At 40.1% G+C, this 18,219-nt stretch overlaps 1 protein-coding gene across 1 annotated transcript in view; it reads left to right on the top strand.

The window, feature by feature from the left end:
- Window positions 1-18,219, top strand: part of AIM1 (absent in melanoma 1) — a 106,039-nt gene that overhangs the window by 63,741 nt on the left and 24,079 nt on the right. Inside the window, exons 4-11 of the mRNA XM_018553520.1 lie at window positions 2,047-2,092; window positions 2,178-2,296; window positions 3,930-4,080; window positions 10,406-10,545; window positions 14,665-14,791; window positions 15,962-15,997; window positions 17,415-17,569; window positions 17,736-17,862. Coding sequence (XP_018409022.1) covers window positions 2,047-2,092; window positions 2,178-2,296; window positions 3,930-4,080; window positions 10,406-10,545; window positions 14,665-14,791; window positions 15,962-15,997; window positions 17,415-17,569; window positions 17,736-17,862 — 901 coding nt within the window. The remainder of the gene's footprint in view (window positions 1-2,046; window positions 2,093-2,177; window positions 2,297-3,929; window positions 4,081-10,405; window positions 10,546-14,664; window positions 14,792-15,961; window positions 15,998-17,414; window positions 17,570-17,735; window positions 17,863-18,219) is intronic.

The following is an 18,219-nucleotide window of genomic DNA, read 5'->3' on the forward strand; positions in this document are numbered from 1 at the left end:
CTTATGCCTTTCATTTACTGACCTGCCTTAGAAAATGAACTGGTGAAGCAGATTGGTTTCTGCAACCAGTGCTGTTCTTGTATCAATATGATGCACTATTTCTAGACTGGAGGAGTACTAGTCTGTTCTAGGGACATTACAGTGACATTTCTCAATTTTTCCTTTTTTCATCCACCTTTTATTGAAAGAATTCCTGTGAAATGTTTATGGCAGGCACTTGGCAAACAACTACATGTGCACATAATACTCAGTGAGTGTGATTAAAAAGTTTGGAAAGCAAAGTGTTCATCCTACTAGATGGGAAATCCTGTCACCTCACAACATTAAAATCAGCGATTTCCCTTAGTTAAGACAAGCCCAGGCTTCCTATGGAAGATCTTTCAGTATTTTTATTCAACAATGGCAATTGTTTTAGTTGAATGGTAATTCTGTTTAATCGACACACAGCAGGACTTGTATGTTGTGTAGCTACAAAACATTTGGAATAGTCACCTAGGCAGTATGAATTCACATATCCAGCAGATATCAAGAGCTGATCAAGAAATGTAAGGCTCTAAAGTAAATCACAGAAAGCAAATACATGGTAAAGTATAGTCCAAAACGCATGACTACAGTGACTCCATATGTATAATAAGTGAGCCTGAAAATAAGGGCTGTTGCTGTACCAAAGTGTTTTGCTCTTTTTTTAAAAAAATCTTTACATAATTCTGCATCTGGTATCTATATGCAACATGGACATTTCCTTGAGAAACTTACGGGGCTATTCACAAAGGTGTGAAGAGTTTGGAGAAGGCAGGAGAAGTGATCAATCTAGGACAACATAGCTGATTTGGAAAAAGTGTCCAATTCAGCTCACTTTCCAGTTCAGCTATGTTGTCCTAGATTGTTCACTTCTCCTGTCTTCTCCAAACCCTTCACCTTTTTGTGAATAACCCTGTTAGACTTCAAGAAACTGAGAGTCCAATAAACATTTATTTTTAACAATACACAAAGTGATTTTTTAAACTAAATTTATTGAAGTCGTTCCCACATCAAAGAAAGTTCTAAGTACTTTTATTTAGAATGGCTTTTAGGTTGACATCTTGATAAAGTGGGGGCAGATGTAAGGAAAACAACTCATTAAACTTTGTACATGAGCTTTGTGTCTCTTGTGAGGATCTGCCTGCTATTTATTTTTTACAGCTGGGTGTGATGCCTTTTAATTAATCTGACAGAGTAGGTTAATCATTAGAGTCCTTCATTTACTTGTTCTAGTCGTTCATCTAATCATGCAGTATAAAGGCAGCGACACCTATAGGTTAGAAGACTGTACTACATAGCAGTAGATAAAACTGGTCATTATTATGCATTGCAATAAAGTACATTGAGATGTATTTACAAAGCAGCAAATTATCGATTTGGTGGGCAATCATATGGGACAGGACAAGACACCCACTGGAAAATCTCATGTACTTATAGAGCTGGTTAACCTGAGTGCATCGCTTTTCGTGCAGTTTTCACTGCTTCTGGAATTTCTAGTCCTCAATTATCAACAACAAACTATTTGGCTCTTTAACGTTGTCAATTTTTATTAAGTCCAATTTTTATTTCTCCATCCCAGACCAATAGAAAAACTGATTTTTGTTGAAGGATTTAATGCTAATTTCTGTAGAGGGACCCACAATCAATTCAGTAATGCTCATCATAATCATACACATTTACTACAATGTCAACAGCCTGCAGATGTGCAATGTTCCTGGATTAAAACTCTTATTATAATTACGTCCCAAAATGTCTGCTATATTTTAACACATGTTAACCCAACAAAATTGCATGTGGATTCCAGCAAATGAAACCATGGAGACTGCAGACAGTTTTCTTTCGGGCAACCAATCAGTTTCTCTCATCAGTTTGTTTAGTTAAACTTTACTGAAAATGAAACAGCGAAGTTAATTGGTTGCTGTGGGCAACTGCTCCAGATTTTGTCTACTCCAGTTTAGATTGTGTTTAGATACTGCTGTTACCTGTCTTTTGATTATATTGCATAATATTTAAGAGTTGTATTTTTCAGGGTCAGCAAGGTGCCCAAAAGATCAACCCCAGACCAGGAAAGGTAAAGCAAAATGTTCTCTGATATTGTTTATTATGGCGTTTCTGAGTGACAACACGATTGAAATGTTGTAATGTGTTTGTTGCAGTTGGTGATTCTCACAGAAGCTGAATGTGGAGGTGCTGTATTTGAAGTGTTTGCTGACATAGCGGATTGTAGTTCCTGGGAACTTTCTCCTATTATTTTCATCAAAACAATTAGAGGATGGTAAGTCATGTCTATTTATTCTGCAGATTGAGTTTTACATTAAGATTCTGTGTATTTTAGACACAAGCAAATACAACTGACACAGCTAATGAAATAGTTCAGTGAGCAGCAATATAGCCCAAGCAATCACACATAACGTTAGCATTTGCTGGACAAATTCAAAAAGACTCTTCTCTTATTTATTATGCGAGTCTCTATGTATTGAATAAAATGTGCACTTACCCTGGTTTGTCTTTTTCCATGGCTTTTATATACCTGTTTAATTGCTGAGCAGCTTTGCTTCTTGGCATTGCTTTCCTAGTGATTAGTAGAACTCCCAGCCAGGGGCGTAACTAGAAATCACAGGGCCCCATAGCAAAATTTTGTATGGGGCCCCGTGATTGCTAGTCATGCCACTTGCAGAGCCCCAGCGGAAAGTGACCCTGCAGAGCCCACCATAGACTCTCTGTAGTGGGCTCTGCAGGGTCTGAGATCTCTTACCTGTCAGCGCCTCTGTGGTCGCCAGGCCCCGACTCCTGTTCGGTCCCCGGGCCCCGCCTCCTCTGCTATCGACGGGCCCCGCCTTCTCGAATGCACATGTAGTGAGGTTCATTGATACAGAATATCAGAGAATGCACAGATCTGAATCGCTGTGCACACAAGAGATGTGCTGACCTATGCTGTATGTAAAAGACACAGGCTTAAAGCTTTGTGTCGCAGCAAGCATTAAAGTGCATCTGTCATGGCACATCTGCCTTCCGCATGTTCTGTAACCCTAATGTTTACTGTCTTTGCAGACTGCCCCCTGTATGATTTTGGTATACTTGAAAGTAATAGTAAAAATTCTCCTGTATTTATGTAGAAGGCTGTTTAACCTGCAGTTCAGTATTCTGTATTAAATTCTGGTTAATCACAACTGGACTTTAGATGATGTTCTTTGTGCGATGATCATGCAGGGACAGCAGACATGTGGCAGGCTGGTGTGTCATGGGTCAGCCCTGGTACAGAAATGCGTGGCTGTAATGATGCGGAAAGGGATGCCAAGAAAAATGCAAACTGTAAAACGCTTATTATTACTTATACCGGGAGTAGACAGTAGTTAGTTGAAATTAAAAACCTCTTATAATCTGCAGCTAGATACGAGTGGTAGATTCATGACATTTCTGTTTTAGGTGGGCATCAGTGGTTTAAGTCGCCCAATGGTTTAATGAGGAACTATAGTCTTTGTGATGTGTGTTAGCTATGTATGTGAGAGATATATAATATGATCAGTGTAAGGGCTTTTGTTTCTGTGTAGAGATTTTAATGATATATGCGCATGGAGTAGTTATAATGATTGTGCCTTTTTAGATCTGCTTGTCTCAATGCAAGTCTTCTAGGCAGGGTTTGTCTCTAATCACATGCAATGCCCTTGGTGTTCCATGGTGATCTTAACCTATAGTAGTGTGCTCTGAAATAATGGTATTTCATTCATGACAAGAAAGTGCTGACTGGTATAATACTGATTCATGTTTTCATTCAAGTTTGAATTGTAATGATAGGTCCACTTTAAATTATTTAGCAGCTGAAGTAGTATGATCCTCTGCTCAGAATATGGCTGTCCCGTTCCATTTTTTGTTATTGCATGTATTGACCATGAAACCTCTTTCTCTAGTTGGATACTCTATGAAAATCCTAATTTTGAGGGGAGAACTATTCCTTTAGAAGAAGGTGATATTGAAATTACTAATCCATGGGGAGAAGAACAAGAAGAAGAAGGTCCTCGTATACCTGTAGTGATTGGTTCATTAAGACATGTGGTCAAGGTAAACAACACAATGCAATATAGACAGGCAAACCTTTGTCTGTAATTATAAATGCTGCACTTTTTGAAACATGGTATTATAATGACAAAGTAATTGTGTATTATTAAAAAGCAGATTTCATGGTTTCCCTGACACTAAACTCAGGAGTTACATCTTACAAATGTACTAAGGTACCTTAATAATTAACATAAATGTTATCTTACTTGTGTATCACTCGGCTGTAGCTCCTCAAATCATCTCTGAATTAGTGCCGACACTGTCCTTCCTTCTGGAGGGTGGCTACTTTTCTTCCCCATGGTCCATATGTGTTGGAAAGTAGCCACTGCCTCCAGCTCACTCCCGTAATGGACTACAATCTCACATTTAGTTTACTAATTTGTATTGAAATTGTAGTCTATCACGGGAGCGAGCTTGGAGCAGTGGCTACATTGCAACACTTCCTGTGGCAGAAAGTAATAGGAAATCCAAAATTAAACAGGTATCTATTGAGCAGGAAGTGAAAATCGAACAGATGGACCTGTTCCAGTGACAACTGTTTACGAGGGAGTGTCACCTTGTTTGGGGAAGATTTCCTCTCACTTCCTGTTGTATCTCTGGGGCAGGAAGGGAAGGAACATTTCCCCACTAGGACAAAGACAGCATAAAAAATGTTTTACCAATCCCTATTTTGTCCAAAGCAAAACAGTTTTGGCTTTAGTTGTACTTAATTGTCAGGAAAAGGGTGGGCAGAGCCAAATTCCTCTGCAGAAGTCAGCATTGGGGTAGCAGCTTGAATACTGCTCTCCTCTGTTATGTAAAGGTATGTGCAACTCTAGGTGTTGGCTGTCCACTTCACCCTAGGATCCAGAACAGCAATAGGAAGCCTTGGGAAATCAAACCCAATTTCATTACACCCAAAATACAGAGATGTGTGCTGGGGCGCGATGCTTTCTATAGCTAAAAAAAAAAAAAAATGATCAGACACATTTAATATGAGAAATAACATGGAACAGTAATCCCATGACAATAGATCAAACATATTTCACTTCCTGGACAGCAGTAAACTGAACTCTGCTTGGTATGGGGTTACAAACGTTTACACATTAGAATTGTTGTTTGCATTGCTTTATTCAATAGGCTTAGTCATATTTAACAAATAAGAGTAATATGTTCTATTTACAGCACCTCCAAAGCCACCTACAGTATACCTTGAGCTTAATTCTGAAAGGATATAAAGCAGAAATTGAAATACATGTGTTTATTTATTAACAAAGGGTCCATTTATTTAAGAGTGTGAAATAAGAACTACCTGTGTTGTGCCATAGCAAGTAGACATATTTAAACTTGCCACGGAAGTGGACATTAAAGTCCAGAGATCAAATGTAATATTTAGCATCACAGCTCTTATTTCAGACAATGATAAATGAGATTGCTGCTTCAAAGTAGAACAGCTTGTTATAGGTAAACACTCAGAAGTTTATTGGAGGCAAATTAATCAGAACTGACTTCTGATTCTGGGTGCTGTGGGTTGGAACTGTTATTAAAGGAAGGCAAGTTGCATTTATTTATATGTATGCTTGTGGTTTTATATGAGTCACTGAGCCGTATTAGTCATATGGAGAAATGACTCAAATTTCCTTTTTCATGTTTTGCAAACTCTGTATGTCTTTTTTCGGTTGCCAAAACACTATTTGTAACTTAAAAACTAGGAAGAGAGAGACGGAGGCTGATTTACTAGAGGAGTTGAGAATGTTCACACAAAAAGGGCAAAGATTCATTTAATTACCTAATTATCTGCAGATGAGATAAACAGGAATTGACTTTTCACACAATTGGATAATTGAAGTGAATTTTTATTCTTTTTTTTGTCTGAACATTCTTTAGTAAATCAGCCTTAAGGTGCCCATACACCTTGCGATTATCGTACGATAATCACGGGAAATCCCGCGATCGTACAATAATCGCAAGGTGTATGGAAGGCGTGCGGTCGTTTTTACTGTACGCTCGCACGTCTTTTGTCAAGCCAGCATGCTAGAAAACCAGCCGAGAATCGTAGATTGTCGGCAGGTTTCTAGCCTGCTCGTTCGACAACTGCGGAACGGGCCTGTGTGCGCAAGCGCACACTGCCCTTTCAGCATTGCGGTTATCGGAAGCCCGCCCCTCAGCGGGGCGAGCTTTCGATGATCGCAAGTACGATCTGCCTGTCCAAGATGGGCAGATCGTACGAGCTTTTAATTCGCTTACTACCATCGCAAGACAAAAGTCTTGCGATGGTTGTAAGGTGTATGGGCACCTTTACAGTCTCTCTAAATCCTTACTGTGAACCTGTGTTGCTTTTTACACATATAAAAGTAAAAAGCCTGTCCAAGAAAATACACTGGATGTTTTCTATGACCTTTACTGTTCAGAAAGTTATGTTCAGATTTACTTTCACTTTGTCGTTCGAACCCAACTTTTATCCTGCATTGAGTCACCACTGGGCAGAGTCATGCATGTTCTGTGCTGGGTCATGTGACACACACTTCCTGACCTTCCACACAACCCAAAGTATGTTCCTGCCGTGAGTCACCACTGGGTAGAGTCATGCATGTTCTGTGCTGGGTCATGTGACACACACTTCCTGACCTTCCACACAACCCAAAGTATGTTCCTGCCGTGAGCCACCACTGGGTAGAGTCATGCAGGTTCTGTGCTGGGTCATGTGACACACCCCCTGACCTTCCACATAACCCAAAGTATGTTCCTGCAGCGAGCCACCACTTGGTAGAGTCATCCATGTTCTGTGCTGGGTCATGTGACACATTTCCTGACCTGCCACACAACTCAAACTATTGGATTGCATAAGTTTTTTGCTGCCCAGTAGCAATACACTCTTGAGAGCCTCTGCAATGACTGCTAGACTGCCGTGTGATTATGACTTCCTTGTGCAGATCTCCACAGACTCCCTCTTCCCTGCCCATAATGGAACAGAATAGTGTTCTACTACAAGCTGACTCGCAGCCCAGTCTAAGTTCAGTGCTTTGCAAAGTCCTGAGTCCAATTCATATACTGTTCTGCATTGCAGTATAATGTATTGCTGAGATTTGTAGTCCCCTACAGCCGGTGCCATTCTGCATTAAAGTGTAAGCTCCTCTGTACAGAAACTAACGTGACTGGCTCAGTGTTCCCTGTACAGCACTGTGGTATATGTCAGTGTGAGACTGTGGGGGGACATTAGAGTGTAAGCGCCTCTGGTGCAGAGACTGCCGGGGAGGTTGGGGGGCCAGTGAGATCCAACCCCGCCCCCCCCCCTCTTGGGAGGGGGGCCCAAGATAAAATCTTGCACCAGGGCCCTTTGTTTCTGACACTTTCTACTACCATGTTCACACTGATGCACATTTGGCAGGAATTAGTTAATCTACTGTTTCTGACTGTAACAATAGGTGAGCTTTTCCTGTTTGGCTGCAGCATTGAGACCAGTTGAGTTGCTGCCACACAGGAAATGTTCTTCTACTGTCACTTATTCAATACTACAGTATATTTTGATTTAGGAATGTGTAAACCCCATTTTATAGGAGTATCTGTGCTAAATAAATTCACATTAGTACTCTAATACTAATCAGATGTGTAAGGGTGACCACACATTATCAAAGCTCTTGACTGATGATTTTTGTTTTTAGTAAGGCTCAGTAAATTATTATTTCACTGAGTCGAACTGGAGCTTTGATTTAGTTGATGTAAGGATGAAGCCCAATATTGGAAATGTCTACATGCAATAGCAAGCAATCCTGATGCTCAGAAATGCACATTATTAGTTAAAGAAGAACTCCAGGGCAAAACTTTTATGAACCCTTGCAGTGGGGCTACCCTTGCACTGCAAGGGTTAACTGCTCGTTTCATCTAGGTGCTAAAATATAATTGTTATACTCACATGATTCTCGGTAGCCCCACGGATAGGGTTGATGCACTTTATTAAGATAATATGTTAATAGGTTTTGGAGCTGTTCATTTTATTATACAGGGTTTATATAGCGCCAACAGTTTGCGCAGCACTTTACAAAATGGAGGAGACAATACAGTTAACAATACAATTTCAGTACAGGAATGTAGGTCCTGGTAGTCCTGCCCCTGGTAGTAGAGTCCTGTAACAGGTCTGGTACATGAAAGATCAAGTGTATGTAATGGGCATGCTTGTGAGAGCTTACAATCTAGTAGGAGGGGCCAGTGATACAAAAGGTAATAATTGTGCGCGATGATTTAATGGAAGAAGTAAAAGAACCGTTATATAGAGGTGGAATAGGCTTCCCTGAGTTTTCAAGGATTGTCATCACCTTCTAGGAGTTCTTCTTTAACGTCATCTTCTGTTCAATCATTATTATTATTATACAGGATTTATATAGGGCCAAAAGTTTGGGCATCGCTTTACAATATAAGGAAGACATGTGGGGATGAATTGTTTGAGAACCCGATGGTTGAGTGGTTGGTTTGAGGTGGTATAGGCTTCACTGAAGAGATGAGTCTTAAGGGATTGCCTAAAGGCAGTCAGAGTGGGATATAGTCGAATAGGTTGGGGTAAAGAGTTCCAGAGGATGGGAGAGAATCTAGGGATATCCTGGAGGCGAGTATGGGAGGAGTTGACAAGGGATTATCTTATGTAATGCTCATATCTCTCATACCACTTGTACTCATCAGTCCTTAAATAGACACACATGTTTATAAAGCAGTAATGTGACTTTCAACAAACAGTCACTGGTGGTGAATCAATCACTGTGATTTAAAACAATCACTTGGAAGCTTCACCTACAGAGAATGTTTGCTAAATATCAGATTTGCTACTTTACAGGTATCCACTTTTGAGTCCGATTTACTAGATTTTGAAGTGCAGTGAAGTTCTTAAGGTTTAAATTCTACTGCGTATGATTGGATGTTTAATGTGCATGTCACATTTTAGTAAATTGAGCCCATCTGTCAATCGGTGACCCTTACCGTAGCATTTCGGCAGAAGGCCCATGGTAATGAAATGCTAAACATTCGTGGCCGTTCACACCAGTTAAAAAAATATTTTTTTTGTATCTCTGATGTAATATCTTTAAAACACATGTTACATGGAGTCCAGTGGTAACGCATGCTATACAATGTAAAGGATGTCACCAGCACACCAAGTTGTTTGTGTTCAGCAAATGTCCATTTTAATGACAATGACATTGCTCTGGTTTTCTTTAGTTTATTTTGCCTTATTGTAATCCTTTTGCAATATGTTGTATCACTGTACAGTGTATTATGTAAGTCACATGGTTTGGTCGACCAATGGCACTGCACCACTGAGCCGCTGGAGCCTGCATCTGATGGTTGCCACGGTCCTCTTGTTCACTATGCGCATGCGTGAGTGAGCGATACGGCCCCACCCAGACAGACTGAGCTACAGACATGGACGTCCGTGCGTTCCACGCGGCGCTTGCGCTGGTGGACCAGGGGCGTGTCCTACGTCCTCCTCAGCGTCGGGTATCCCTAGTAACCGATCAGACTGCTAACAGCCGTGACAGCGGACCGTGCCAGTCTTCCACATGTCAGTGTTATGTACAGTAAGTTTGTTTTCCACTTAATTTTTGAATCTTTTGTGGCGGGAGAATTGTTACTGGTTTTTCTACAGGGGTGGGATTTGGTCTGCTTTCTCATTCTGAGCCTGATGACCCTGCGAGGCCAGAAAGTACTAAAAAAAATAAATGCTATTGAATTACATTGTCATTAAAATGGACATTTGCTGAACACAAACAGCTTGGTGTGCTGGTAACGTCCTTTACATTTTCGTATTATCTCACGGTGCCACCGTGGTCACTGCGAACATCCATTTGTATTTTTTTCAAAAATCCTGTAAGGAGTGCAGCAAGATACATATACTTTTCGTTACACATGCTAGAACGCATGTAAAACTCAGTTTAACTCAAAGGTGGGAACCGTCCTTCGTAGCTACAGTGAAATCTCATGTTGCAAGAGGTACGGCATTTTGTTATATTTTCTGAACAATCTATAAAATATTTAATTCTAAGTTTGTGTTTGAAATGTAAAAAGTATTTCCTTAGTAATCCTCCCCCACTATGTGCTCATCATACAGTAGCGGACACAAGGTAATATTTTTCCCTTCACTCACAGCTCGAGAATCCCTTCTCCACACCCTTACTAGAAAATGATAACTATTTACAAGAAACAGAAATAAATGTCAGAGTGCATATCACAGATTTCTCTGCGTATTTATAACCTGACTTGTATTAGAAGCTATCCTGTGCATCTTTGGAATGCAAGTACATTACATCTTGAGCTCTCTTTTCACAACAATGACTTTAATGTGGAAAAATACTTTTTTTTTTAGGATTACAGAGTTTGCCAGATCGACCTGTTCACAGATCCAGGAGGTTTAGGAATCATGACATCACATGTTGATGATACAGAAGAGGTGCAAACGTATGGCAGGCTGCAGAGAACATGTTCCATTAAAGTGCATTGTGGAGTGTAAGTAACAAGTTTTCAGAACACCTGACCGTAGTGCTGGTTTTCAGAGCAGTATTCATTTAGAGACATCAACTCAGGTCATGTGGAAAGCAGTGGTTAAGGGGTTTTCAAGTGGTTGACAGATGATTTCACTAAATGTTTGTATTTTATTTGCACTAAATCATACCATACTTTGTCAATCCAGTGCCCCCTAAGTACTGTGTAACCACTAAGCCTGGACTTCCCATCTGTACTCGCACACATTTGTACCTGACCTGTAATGACTGTAGGTTGTGGACTCCGGCTCCATATTGAACATCCACTAGAGGTCATTAAAAAAAACTTGGCTTTAAATAACGTGACCAGTGTTACAACAATGATGTCAATGGTGATGGGATTCAGAAACACTGTTTTTAATGTGTATGTAAAACCAAAACCATCTGTGTCCTTTTGGGATGATTTACCTTCACTACCTCTTATGGAGAGGCAACAGGAAGTGAGAGGAAATCTACAAAGTGAGGGAAATGCTCCACTGAGATGGTTGTCACTGAAACAGGTGTTGCCACTACTTGTCCAGTTTTCAATGTACCATCACTTTCTGTTCCAGTGACAATGGACCCCAGGACAATTTGAGAGGGTGTCCTTCCTACCTAGGAAGGACAGCTACTTTCCCTACCCTATCCAAAACTGTAGATAAACTTTAGCATTATGTGGACGAACTAAGACAGCTATGTTTAGGTAGTTTCTGTAGTATTTGATATGGCTTACACAAAGTAGCACTTGCTTGATAAGTTACTTTGTAACTTTAAAGATACTTGCTTTATAAGTTACCATAAAGATGGTCTGTGCCTATTACATCCTTTAATGGAATCAATTATGCATCATTTGTGCATCATTTGTTTAAATAACCATTACTTTGATAGATTAAACAGTGTTTGGTCAGACAGCTGGTTTAGTTTTGTAGGAATCATTTTAATGGAACTCAATTATAACAATTCCCTCACAGTTATAGAACTGCGTTATCTGTTAGAACAGGTTTACATTCACTGCATTTGTTTAACATTTTACTGAAGTTCTTTAAGCAAATGGTGAAGTGAGACTCATGTCCTTGAAGAGACTACATCGACTCCCCTAAAGAAATTAATATTGGGAAGTATGTAAAAAAAAAAAGATTAATGCTCAGTAGAATAGATGGTCTGTTTGTTTTTTTAATTCCCCCAGTGCGGTTCCCTAGCTTTGTATATTTGACCATATTAAAGTCCATTAATAAAAGGCGTAGAAGCATTGATCCACTGTGTCCATTACAATTGCCATCAACTTTTACCTAGAACAGTGCCAGTTTTTAAACATGTAGCAGTCTGTGGAGACTTTGTTCTTTTGTGCCAGCATTTTACCATTTGGTATTTCTCACATGACTTCCTTACCCTGCCTATATAATATTGTGACATGCCCTAATTCCTGCTACCAACACCATTAGGGATCTGAATAACCACAGTTCACTATTTACTATTATTTCCATGCCATGGCTAGGTGTCCGACAGGGATAGGCCCTTACGGGCATATGGAATTGAGGGGAGACCTGACTGTATCAGACTGTTCTCAAGACAGCAAAAGATTGTTCAGCATCTAATCCCGCTCGGTGCCTGTTCCAAGTGAAGGGCACACTGTGGGTATGCAGAAAGGACATGAAAAAGATGTGCCAAGGTTATTATGCAAGGGAGCAAGGAAAAGAGAGGTCTTTCTGGGAGCATTGATACTGGTAGTGGAGATGAGGGAGCACCCTGACGTGTATGCAGATGGTGAACAGTCTGGATAATAGTTTGGAGGGTCTGGATAATGGATTGTTACACTATAACAAAAAACAAAAAATATATATATATATAGTATACTTTAACAGGTTAATGGTGGGGGGATGCATGTCCTTATTTTACTGTAAACAAAGAATGTGCTGAATTTACACAGATCTGACAGGGTGTGGCCTTACAAGCAGTTATGTTGTTTAACCAGATGAAGATGCATGTGAAACAGATGGCTAGAGGCAGGCAAAACAAAAAATAAATCCGGCTTAAAGTGGAGTTTTTGAAACATTGGTATGTCAGATGATCATGGTCAGTTGTACAATACCCTTACTGTCCCCATTGATATTAGTAATAATCTGGTCACAGGGAGTAAACATGGCATGGCAAATAAGCATGCACTCTCTAATACACATTACCACAGGAGAAATAGAATACCCAGCATAGATCATTTTGTAAGAATGTATGCCAAATTCTATAACTATGTTGATGAGTCACAGAGGACTTATGGTAGTGAAATATTTTTTGCCATTGAGTGGATAAGGCTAAAACCTCTGTTACATTTTATTGCTGGGGGAAATTTTCCTTCACTTCCTGACCCATCACTGGGATAGCAACTGAGGGTTAATGTCCCCAACAGGGACACTAATGGCAATAGTTATATTCTGAGCCTGATGAAGGGGGCCCTGCGAGGCCCCCGAAAGTACTTGCAACGGAATGGCAATCTTTGTCATTAAAATGGATGTTTGCTAAACACAATTATCTTGGTGTGCTGGTGACATCTTTTTGAACTAACGGCAATAAAACACCTTTTATAGTAGAATGAGACATTTCTTTTAGGTGTAATCTGTTTCATTGGGACAGATAGCGCTGGGAATAAATAGTAAAACTTTTACCAACAAATTATCATGTAATTTGCGCACCTCCATATATTTACCACAAATGATAATCAAGTCAGTTGGCTGATTAAAATACTACAATAGGACAACTTTTATATAACATAGCAGAATGGTAAAGCTCAAAATGTTTGCTTTTACTTAAAGGAGAACTATGGGGTTAAGGCTTTTCCCTATAGTTCTCCTTAGGGTAACCGGAGGACACAAACTAGCGTCCTCCGTCACCCTAGGCTCAGTATACCGCAAGCTACTGCTCGCGGTATACTGAGACGCCGCAGCTGAAGCGGATCCCGACAATTATGTCTGGATCCGCCCAGTTGCATGAGTGACAGCTGGCTCTGCCTACCTAGAGGCAGAGCCAGCTGTACCCTCCCCCGTCCGTTCTGCCAGTCAGCGCTGGCGGAGTGGGGAGGGGGGAAACTAGCCCCTCCCCTGTCACGGCAGGTATGTGTTCGCTCACCTCCCGATCTACTGAGCCGACCTGTGGCAGTCTCATTGTCACAGGTCCACTAGAACTATGAGGTGAGTGAAAAGCACTCGCCTCATAGTTCTTTAACATTTACTTTAGGAGACCTTTATTCACCTTGGTGCTACATTGTGATGCATAAAAGAAAAGAAAATGGTTGGCATACATTGTTAGTGTAGATTAATTCAGGTTGAGGAGGGCACAAATTAGCAAGGCTGTGCCTTTTTTACAGATTTGTGATTGCTAAAAATTCAAATGACGTAATTTACGTGAGCATTTGATGCTTATACTGTAAATGTCATCCAGATCATCCAATGTCATAGTTGTGACCTGGAAATTCATGCGTGTATGTATCTATATAAATATATTGGGGGGAATTTATCAAAACTGGAGCAGCTGTGAATGGCATCCAATCAGCTTCTCTCTTCAGTTTATTCAGTTAAGATTTGAAAATAAAAAGAGAAGCTGATTGGTTGCTGTGCACAGCTGCTCCAGTTTTTGTCTGCTCCAGTTTTGATAAATCCCCTCACTGTATGTATATGCTGTATATATATTAGTGCGACCATGACATTCCTTCTTTGGCCCTCTGCTGATTCACTCATACGTCCTGTCTCAGATGGATTATCCCTAGAGAGATATACAGGTATACATCTATTCTCATTGTTACATGCATTTTAAATGTCTACTTTGCTTGTTTGTTTGGTTTTTTTAAAAAATTTCATTTGCACACATTTTTCACTGCCTCCTAAAAGTGGGACTCCGGACACAATTTGCTTTTTAGTTTTAGTATACAAGAGTGGAAATATCCCATCAGGGCTACAGGCAGCAATACAAATCTGACAGACTTTGTAATCCTTCTCTACTAAGGTGAACTAAAATAAGAAAATGTTTTGGATACTTTAAAAAAGCCTAGACTTTTAGTATATGACATGCTGGTAAATATTTTTTTATTTCTGATGAAGCCCTCTCTTTTTATATATAGATGGCTAATTTATGAGGAAGCTGGATTTCAAGGGATACCATTTATACTGGAGCCTGGAGAATACCCCGACCTGTCATTTTGGAATACTCAAGAAGCATACATTGGATCAGTGAGGCCTTTAAAAATGGTGAGATCCTTGTATTGATTGTATCATCTCAGTTGCTACAGACTTTGAAGTTGAAACAGGTAGAAAAACTAATGAAAGTGTTTGTGTATCTTTCACATTTATAATTCTTAAAGCTTGACCATTGTCAACAGAACTAAAAGTGAAAGTCCAAAATTTTGAGTTGCCACTTGTACAGAAATAGAGGGGAACTCCTCCAACTGGGACATTGGGTTTTTGTGACAGCTGTCTAAGGGTCGGTTCACAATACAAGAGTGTGTTCCAGAGCCTTCGGCCTCTGGAACGCAAACCGGCCTGCTCCATGCGTTCAGGTGCGGGAGGGGGCATGGCGGTGCATTGAAGTCAATGGCAATGCAGCCATGCCCACGGTGCAATCGCCTGCACCTCAACACGTGGCACATTAATGCCTGCCTTCTGGTCCAGTGCGATCTGCAAAAATAGTACATGCAGCATGTTTGCAGATTGCACTGGACCAGAACGCACACATTAATGTGCCACGCGTTCGGGTGATCACACTGCGGGCGTGGGGGCCTGGCAGTGGTGCCATTGACTGCAATGCACCGCCACGCCGCCTCCCGCCCCTGAACTCAGGGAGCCGGCCGGTTTGTGTTCCAGGGCCCGAACACACTCTTTGTGGTGTGAACTGGCCCCAAGAGAAGGATTTCTTCAGATTGTTTAGTTTTTTTCTCAATTCCTGTTGTGTGTTCAGGACAGTAAGTGAAGGGAAATCTCCCCAATGGGATAGACACAGCAAAAAATAAACTGACATGTGTATCTTTACATTATCTATATAAACACTACACATACACACTTGAGATACAGACATACTTTACTTCTCCCATGCAGTTGTAAAAGATTGGATTGGGTGATTGTTTTCTTATGACAGTTGGTATCTTTATATTTGCCAGCAGTGGGAGATTGCTTTTAGTTAAGCAGGCAGAACTTTGGTCTACACAGTTACAGTTAGAGAAACAGCACCGTTTAAAAAGAGAAAATGGTCAAGGACCCATTATTCAGCATGGAGTCTCCCTACTTGTACACTTTATTATTATTTACGTTCAGAAGGTTTTTCCTGATAAATATAAGATGAAGCTTCAGGCTCTGTGTTACTCTTTCTTTTTTTTTTTTTGTAGTGTGAATGCTATTCACTAAAATTATGTATTTTCTCTACAGGGAAGCCGCAAAGTTGAAATTCCCTATGAACCAAAGGTGAGACAACTGTTGCTGTTAAGTAAAATGTGCAAATGATCAGGTATGGAAAGTAAACAATAAAGTGTACTTCAGGGCAAAATAACAGCAACATATTCAGTACATATCTGCATTGCATGAACTTTTCTACTTTAAAAACATTGCAGTACAGAAAAATACCTGTTCATCTGCTAGAAATCTAGTTTTCTCCTAACTTGGGCTGTTTGGGCTGACAACGCACTACTAGCGTTGTCAGCACTGACCTACTGGACTGCAGAACTCCACCTATCCCTCACCCCTCTCTATCATTCACCGGATGCATTCAGTGACTTCTTTACCAGCAAAACAATGCTGCTGTCTTGACTCCCAGGAGCCTGCCCACACACTGTGTGTGGGGAATGAACTTTCGAGAGATGTAGTTCTCAGGTGTGCCTACGTCCATAGGAACTGGCCTCCCAGCAGCTGTGAAAGCCTAGTGATAATGTTACAGGAAAAAAGAAAAGCTGTTTCTTCATAATAGGGACAAGGTAAAAGAAATAATGCCCAGGCATGCTCTAGATGGGGAGAGGGAGGTTTTAGGGTAAATTTGGGTAGTGCCTCAACATACATTTTAAAGTTCCTTCTCTCCAGTTGAATGGTTAGTGCATACATACAGAAATATATGCTATGCATACATGTAGCCTTCAGTTTCAACAACATTAAATAAATACATGTTTTCAAGTCAACGTAGCCATTAGCAATCAATCATAAAGTTATGATTTGACCACCAAGACAACCTTTCCTTATCAGATATACTCAAATATACTCTTTGGTATGGTATTTTCAGTGAATTGCAGCACCAGCTTATCTCTAAACCATTACCACCTATTGGCCAAAAGTCACCTGCCTGGCTGAGCATAACTTTCTCTAATGATGCTATATAGATCCTCCATTATCATCCAGACCTAGGGTTTGCGTGCAATTTAAATTTGAAATCTATGAGCATGTTGTTCAATGCATAATGTACACAACCTTCTATTATATTGGAATCAACAACGCATTTAGTAAAAAAATGTTTATACAAGATCAATTTTTGGATATTAAACCCCCCTGCAGAACTACCAATATACATTTAAAGCCCTATATATATATATATATATAGGGCTTTAAATGTAGTATTATGGAATACATGAATCTGCCCAAAAAAGCTACGTATTTCATTGTATTCCACTTCGTCAGGACTGGGCTTAGTCATATACATGTATAAAATGGCTCACATAGGTCTGAAACTGATACCTAGGTAAGTAAAACAACATTTTAAATTCTGTTATCACTAAAGTCCTCGGTGAATCCAAATGTCCCTATAATATTCAGAAGCTGATACATTACACCATATATAAAGAATAGGCTATCTCCTATTCCTTTAATTGGACTAAACATTTTCATTTTCATGTGGTAGATAATTATTTTTGAGAAGCCCATGTTTGAAGGAAGACAAGTGGAGCTGGACAAGGAAACAATTACTTTTAGGAAACTTGAAATAGCAGAAGGATCTGAAGAAGAGAAAAGACTTCCCTTTACTACAGTTGGATCTATGAGAGTTATCAGTGGATTGTGAGTATAATCCTCTGTTATAGGACAAGCCTACTTGGTGAAGTCTTAGAACACTTCATAATCCGCTATTCATTTATTGTGTTAATGTTTCTAGCTATAGAGTTTACATGTTATGTCCCATACAGACTGTGGCTTAAGTTTACTGATTCCTTTTGTGTGCATGTAGGTGGGTTGGCTATGAGAAGTCTGGATATGAAGGTCACCAGTACTTGCTGGAGGAAGGTGATTATGAAGAGTGGAGTCATTGGGGAGGCTACAATGGATTACTGCAGTCATTACGCCCAATGTTATCTGTAAGTTTATCCTAACTCACCACATTTAACGTTTATATTATGTGTTCTCCCCGTTTCTCTAAAATCATTGATGTGAATGTACAAATGTGCGTAAAAATATGCAAAAACTCAGCAAATGCAAATTTTTGAGCATTTCCATTAACCCTTTCGCTGCCAAGCCCTCCGGAACATTTTTCAAATCAGCTGGCCACGCCATTTTTGATATAGGGCCAAGAAGCGCAGAATCTGCCAAAAAGAAGCTCATGTACTTTCTTCAAGCGACGGGATCTTTGCTTCAAGCAACATGACGCTCAGATGTGAAAATGGCCATAGAAATTAATGGGAATTTTTAGGGCTTTTTTTTTTTAGCTGAAACAG

The sequence above is a fragment of the Nanorana parkeri genome, unplaced genomic scaffold (assembly GCF_000935625.1).
Source record: "Nanorana parkeri isolate BGI_ZX_2015 unplaced genomic scaffold, ASM93562v1 scaffold123, whole genome shotgun sequence".
NCBI classification, from domain to species: domain Eukaryota; kingdom Metazoa; phylum Chordata; class Amphibia; order Anura; family Dicroglossidae; genus Nanorana; species Nanorana parkeri.